Raw genomic sequence first — 6,852 nt, 5'->3', positions numbered from 1 at the left:
CATTTTTTACTTTCCCCACATATAGGCTATATGCTTTATTTAATATCTTTATTCTTTACATTAAGTTAAAATTATTTTAGAAATGACTATTTCAATTGCTGTTTTGACATTTCATTGATCAATATTTCACTAAAGATAATAACTTTCTCTAGGATGCAGAGAGACTCATAGAACTTACACCAGAATTTCCACTGAATGAATTTCCCCACCTTCTTGGTGATTGTACACCTGCCTTCCTTATAAGGCGAACAAGGAAGTAAATCATGTTGAAGTTGCTTTTAAACACAGCTTTTCTGCTTTACCTGTCCAGGTAGCCTCTGTTTTCATTTCAGTCTTAAAGAAAACTTTCTAACTTACATCTCAAGTTTCTTTTCAAAGCAGTGTAAGTAGTATTTAAAATGTTACACTTCAAGAAAGAAAGACTTTAACGATATTCAGCTTTGGTCTTGTAACGCTGAAGGTAATTCATTTTTTAATCGGTCTGCACAGCAAGAACTGAAGCGAATGGGGATTGAACTGCTTTGCCTGTTCTTTCTATTTCTAGGAAGGAATGATCACGTACAAGGTAAGACCTACGTTCTCCGATATATTGCTTTCGTGGTATGCTTGACAAACTTGTCATTTGGTTCAGAAACTAGATCTGAAGTCATGTTTTATTTGATCTGTTCCATTGCTCTTTTGTCACTGAGTGAACGCTTTAACAAATTACAGACAAACACCGGGCAGTTCCCACAATGAATGCTCTAGGCTTAAGGTAAATAAATACAAAGGTTGCACAGGCATTTTAATGAGGAGAATTAAATAACATTGCTGCCCAATGGAACTTAGTGCCACTGTGATAACCATTTTTGAAACTTTTCTATTTTATTCTACCACAAGATCTTCCACTTAAGAGTAATAATCTTGAAAGAGAGAAAGGATTTATTTCAAAAACAGAAATACCTCGTTTAAGAAAGAAGCATTTTTTAATGGGTGCATGTAATTTTTAAAAATTAAGGTGGAACAATAAATAGGATAATCCTATATTTGTGAACTTTCACATTTTAAGAAAAAAGAGGATGATAATTTTGGCTTATAAGACATACATACTTTTTAATACACATACACATATTTTACATGTGATAGATGTAAAATACAAACTTTTATGTGAATTGCTAACATTTCGAGGACTGATCTTGGATACTAAACTAAACTTTGATGTTGTTTTGTTCAAGTAATGTAAGAGCCATCAGTCTCATAAATGGAATGACTGAAAGTATACTTAATCCCTGCGTCTTGCTGGGTCTAAACCTAGGTGGCTGTGCCCTGGGAGGTGCAGAAACCTGTGAAGACTGCCTGCTCATTGGACCTCAGTGTGCCTGGTGTGCTCAGGAGGTAAAATAAACGACCTCAACATGTTTTTAAAACCTGTCTGCAGTTACACTCATGTTAATTTCCTCAGTGATAGTTCTGATAGTGAATTGCTTTTTTGTGGAATTGTATGAGTAAAACAAATCAGGAAAGGAGAAGGTGAGCATTGGTAGATCAAAATGGCATTCATGTGATTACTTTCAAAAACAATTTGTAGAAGGAGTGGATGTCAAATTATTTGGAAAAATATGTAACTTGGGATTTTTAATTTTACCTCACTCCTTCTCTTATTGTAAAGCCATTTCTAACTGGTTGCGTATAAAATATGGAGGCTGTCTGGATAATCAGAGATCATGGAGATGGATTTTCTAAAGTTAAACATACATTTGATGTTCATATCATAGTTGTATTCCATCTGGGTACTAGGATCCATTCTGAACTACTGCTAGGTTCTGAGGGATGTGTTTTAAGTTTGGGGCAAATATTACTGGTCAGGCATTATCCAGTTCTTTTAAAAATGGCATTTTCATAAACTCAGTGACTCTGTACCATGCCAGTGACAAAGTTCCAAATAGGCACTCCTTATCTGGTCAAACTGAAAACTATGTGAAATCAGTGTGAAGATGATCGGGGAATATCTACCAAGCCATTCTAAGACACTAGAGAGTGATGTCTGACTGATTCATGGTGAGAAAGACAGGCATTAGCTTTCTGAATTTTAAAACAAGTCTCTACCCACTGGATCTCATAAAGATAATCTAAACATAAATCAAATCATACAAATACCAAGTTCAGCGAAACCTCAACACCTCAACACCAAACTCAGAACTGGGTTCTACCTGTGGAAACCCAAACTCTGAGTTCAGTGTGTATCCATGAAGACAGGAGAGCACAAACGTAGCTCAGTCCCCTACCAGAGCCTTGACCGACGCGACCACAAACAAAAGTCCAAGAGAATTATGCCTTTTTTTGAGTTCCTGTATCAAAGCAGGATTGAGAATATACAAGGAGGGAAAAATTCACATGTTTTTGGGTATTGACTTCCTGAAGAAGTATTAGTTTCATGCCAGAGAGATAAAATAACAAATCAGCCTAGAATTTTCATTTAAATGCATTTTTCAGCATTTAGTTAAGAGTTTCCTAAGTTGCTGCTGATAACTTTACTTGTGGATAATACTTGGTAGCCAAATTGTTGTCAAATTGTAAAGTCAAATTATTCTAAGAGGCCACTCTAATATTAGAAGTAGTTATGAGGATGCCAGTTGAGGCAGTTGGAGCAAAAAGTAAATTAGGCTTCTGCTTAGGGCAGATAGAAAATAGGTCATGTGGTTAACACCACCTCTGATCTTTTGGCAAAGGCTATGACTAGAGGGATAGCAATGACACTGTGTTGAGAAGGATTCTGAAGCCTTGGCCAGCCACTGTTTCCCTTAGTGACATCATGGGAAGTTACAGTTTGCCATGCCTGGCCTAGAGCTTCAGACATGCACAGGCCTACTGATTGATAACAAATTGTATTCTCAAAATCAATTTCAGAAGAAATCTAACTTTCCTAGCTGATGAAAACAGCAAGAGTGGCTTGGAGTTCTAAGAGGCAAGGAAAATAGTGTGAGCATTGGTTTGGTTTTCTCTAAGCATGAGAGTCAATGGGCAACAAGTTCCCCTTTGCGTAGTGTCATGCCCGCCCTAGAGCAGTCGTGCCTATCAGGTAAGTTAGGTATTTAATCTGTTAGCTCCATCTCCCTGTTTTGGGCGTTCCAGAATTTGAATGACCACATCTCTGCTGCGAACGACTTCATCTCACTGTACCTCTGCTATCCTTGTGGAACTCCTGTGTCCCACACAGAAAAGCAGACTTTTAACCCATCTTTTTCACTTTTCTTCCTCACTTTCAAATCTTGGAGAAAGTTCTAAAGGATCTTGAACTAGAATGCTTCAAGACTCTGGGTTTAAAGTCCACAAGAGGTCAATTTTGGTGAAGTCATGCTGCACTATAAGGGTAACAGACCAGTGCATACAACTGGCAGAGAGTGCTAGATCGGGGAGATGTTGCAATCCCTACCCTCAGGATCTCTCTTTATCACTAGATTTAGGGATTGACACTGGAGCACTTGGACAGTGTGTCAATTCCCAAATCTAGTGATAAAGATTTGATTGTGGAATCAAACCTACAGGTCAGCCTGAGCAGATAAATTCATGGAATGATGTCAACTTTATGAATCCAACTGTTTCAAGGATCTGGTCATGGCCTGGGAAGAAGCTTTAAAGAAGTGACCTCAAGACCTCCCCCACACTCCCTCCTACCCACCACCCCCAAAATTGTTACATGAATTCAAGTGAATATAATTGAAAGGAGACTCCAGTTTTACTCAGAATTTTACTGGCAGAATTCTCTGGTTATTCACCTATAACTTAACTTTAGACCTATAATCAATGTTAGTCATGTAGGGATACAATATGATAAGATGCTTAACTAGCAAAGTGTGCAGAAAAACTTTCAATTGCTGGTATCTTATAAAAGAAATTCAGATTTGTTTTCTTTTTCTGGTTATTGTTTTTCTTTTTCTTTTTTAGAATTTTACCCGTCCATCTGGAGTTGGTGAAAGGTGTGATACCCCAGCAAACCTTTTAGCTAAAGGATGTCAATTAAACTTCATCGAAAACCCTGTCTCCCAAGTAGAAATACTTAAAAATAAGCCTCTCAGTGTAGGCAGACAGAAAAATAGTTCTGACATTGTTCAGATTGCACCTCAAAGCTTGATCCTTAAGTTGAGACCAGGTATGTTAGGATTTGGCTCATGTAAATAGATCTAATGTTATATATGGTAATTCTGCTACCCCACTAATGTGTCTTGTATCATATTACATATCATTGATTATTATGACTCGAATTTCCCATTCTTAAGGAAATCGAAAATTGCTAGGCTCACACATTTCTTTATTCACATCGGTCCCTGGCACTCCAATTGTGTTACTGAAGAAGCCATCTCTAATAGTAACCATTTAAATTACTCAAATGTTGTTAACGCTTACCTCACATTTCTTCAAGGATTGTAATGTAGATTTAAACTCTCTTTTATTTGGTTCCCCTTTTCTAAAACGACACACAAAAAATTCAGCTTATCTTCTATCTAAATGGATGCTAGTTCTCCCAAGGAGATATAAAATATCCTAACTTATTCTCCAATAGTTCTAAACTCACTGCAGAAAGAATTTCATGGGTTGGTTCATTTAGTATCTTAACCACACAGTTAACGAAATCCTATGTATTTCAGTAAGTTCTTATTGAGGTGAAATAGCCAGCTGACCCAGCAAGTGGCCAGTTGCAAATAAATCTCAGTGTGTTTTCCTGGGTTTGCTTTTCCTATTGGGCTTTGCAGGTGGTGCGCAGACTCTGCAGGTGCATGTCCGCCAGACTGAGGACTACCCGGTGGATTTGTATTACCTCATGGACCTCTCCGCCTCCATGGATGATGACCTCAACACAATCAAGGAGTTGGGCTCCCGGCTTTCCAAAGAGATGTCTAAATTAACCAGCAACTTTAGACTGGGCTTCGGATCTTTTGTGGAAAAACCTGTATCCCCTTTTGTGAAAACAACACCAGAAGAAATTGCCAACCCTTGCAGGTAAGTAAATGATTCTCTTGGCATCTATGTGCGCTGATTTTCTATGGAGATACTCCTGCTCTGAGCTGCACTTGCCAGGAGCTTGCTAACTCCCTGGCATTTCTGTCTCGTCTGGTTGGATCTCAGCAGTTCTCTCAGAGGCCTAGGTTGCTTGGAGTGAGGTGAGATCATCTGAACTACATGGTTCTAGCCGTGGGTCCTTGTGGCATCTGCATTTGCCTCCCAGTGTAGGGCAGGATGTGGCAAACCAGAATGTGTGTTATGCATGCAAGGGAACCAAGGCTTTCACCATAGGCTCCATTGGATGGTGCCCAGTCTCAGTCTCTCAGACACTTTCTAGCCTCAATGGCCACCACTTTCTGAGGTTATTTGAAAATAACCTTCACTTTCCGAGAGTCTTTCTCCATGACAATGACTTCTGGCAAAATAATAATTTTTGCAACTTTTTCTGACATACTCTGGGAAATATTGGTTTCTCTTATTGCTTGGAGAAGGCATGCAGCCTTCACTGCTATTAAATTCAGTAGTAAATGACTCCATAGGCAATGACTCCATTCTAATATGCTATAATAAGCTATTAAAAACCACATATTATGCAGGTGATGGTGGAGGACAAATTGCTTTGTGATGGCTTATCTGTGCGGTGAATGACATGTTCAGAATCAAATAGTTTCCTATTGAAAAAGGGCTACCATATGCTCTGTCCCAGACCTTATGCTGAAGGTTTTACATGCATGACCTCATTCAGTCTTCATAATAACAGCAGGTTAAACAGCAGGTTAAAGCTAGCTTAATAACATCAGCCCTACACTCAGAGGAAGTGAGGCTCTGAGAGATTAGCTATTTGCCCAAGGCCACATGACTAATCCATGATCTGTACCGAGATTTGATTTGTCCCAAAAGCAAGCCCATTACTGCTATATATCTAGTTTATATGAAATAATTTTCCAAATGTTTATTAACTTATAATACTTTTATACACCAAAGGCATCAATCTCTATAAAAGATAAACAGCTTTTATTATACCATTTAAAAAACATCTCAGTATAGTTCCCAACTACAATCTAACATAATCAAAAATAATTTAACCATAAAAGAAATTTATCAGTGATTGTAACACTTAGAAATTGTGTTTGGTTGCGAGTGTCTGAGACAGTGGCATAAAAAAAGAGTATTTTTGTTTTTTGTGTTTTGTTTTGTTTTGAAATGGAGTTTCATTCTGTCACCCAGGCTGGAGTGCAAGTGGCATGATCTTGGCTCACTGAAACCTCTGCCTCCTGGGTTCAAGCGATTCTCCTGTGTCAGCCTCCCGAGTAGCTGAGATTACAAGTGCCCGCCACCATGCCTGGCTAATTTTTGTATTTTTAGTAGTGACTGGGTTTCGCTATGTTGGCCAGGCTGATCTCACACTCCTGACCTCAAGCGATCTGCCCCGCCTGGCGTCCCAAAGTGCTGGGATTACATGCGTGAGCCACCACGCCTGGCCAATATTTTCTTTTCTCTTTTGCATGAAATACAGAGAAAGGCCATTCAGTGGTGATATGGCAGATCCGTAAACATGAGGAATCTAGGACTTTTTCTGCTCTCTGCTTCACCATTATTGACACTTGGATTTTATCTTCATGGTCCAAGAATGCTGCCACGGCACTGATCATTACTTCTTCATTTCAGTCAGAAGGAAAGGAGGAAAATAGTGGCAATAAGGGCACTGTCTGCCCACTCCCTCACAACTCCTTTTCATGTATAGTTGACATGCCTAAAATGCACAGATCAAAAATGTTCAGTTTGATGTGTTTTGATGGTTAAATATACCATTGCAATCAATATCCAAAACATGATGTAGAATATGTCCATCACCTCAGAAATTTCACATTA

At 38.7% G+C, this 6,852-nt stretch overlaps 1 protein-coding gene across 6 annotated transcripts in view; it reads left to right on the top strand.

The window, feature by feature from the left end:
- Positions 1 to 295: 295 nt before the first annotated feature.
- Positions 296 to 6,852, top strand: part of ITGB6 (integrin subunit beta 6) — a 92,745-nt gene continuing 86,188 nt past the window's right edge. For 2 of the 6 annotated variants that reach the window (XR_012421157.1, XM_045367158.3), the window contains exons 1-4: positions 296 to 565; positions 1,295 to 1,374; positions 3,925 to 4,129; positions 4,731 to 4,977. Coding sequence is in view for 5 of the 6 variants with exons in the window: in XM_045367158.3 (XP_045223093.2) it covers positions 505 to 565; positions 1,295 to 1,374; positions 3,925 to 4,129; positions 4,731 to 4,977 (593 nt within the window). In the remaining variant the exon portion in view is untranslated. The remainder of the gene's footprint in view (positions 566 to 1,294; positions 1,375 to 3,924; positions 4,130 to 4,730; positions 4,978 to 6,852) is intronic. The other 4 variants (XM_045367155.3, XM_045367156.3, XM_065525556.2 and 1 more) reach the window with 4 other exon arrangements.

The sequence above is a fragment of the Macaca fascicularis genome, chromosome 12, assembly GCF_037993035.2.
Source record: "Macaca fascicularis isolate 582-1 chromosome 12, T2T-MFA8v1.1".
Classification (NCBI taxonomy): domain Eukaryota; kingdom Metazoa; phylum Chordata; class Mammalia; order Primates; family Cercopithecidae; genus Macaca; species Macaca fascicularis.
The sequence above is the reverse complement of the archived record's forward strand: the minus strand, read 5'-3'. Positions and strand labels throughout refer to the sequence as shown.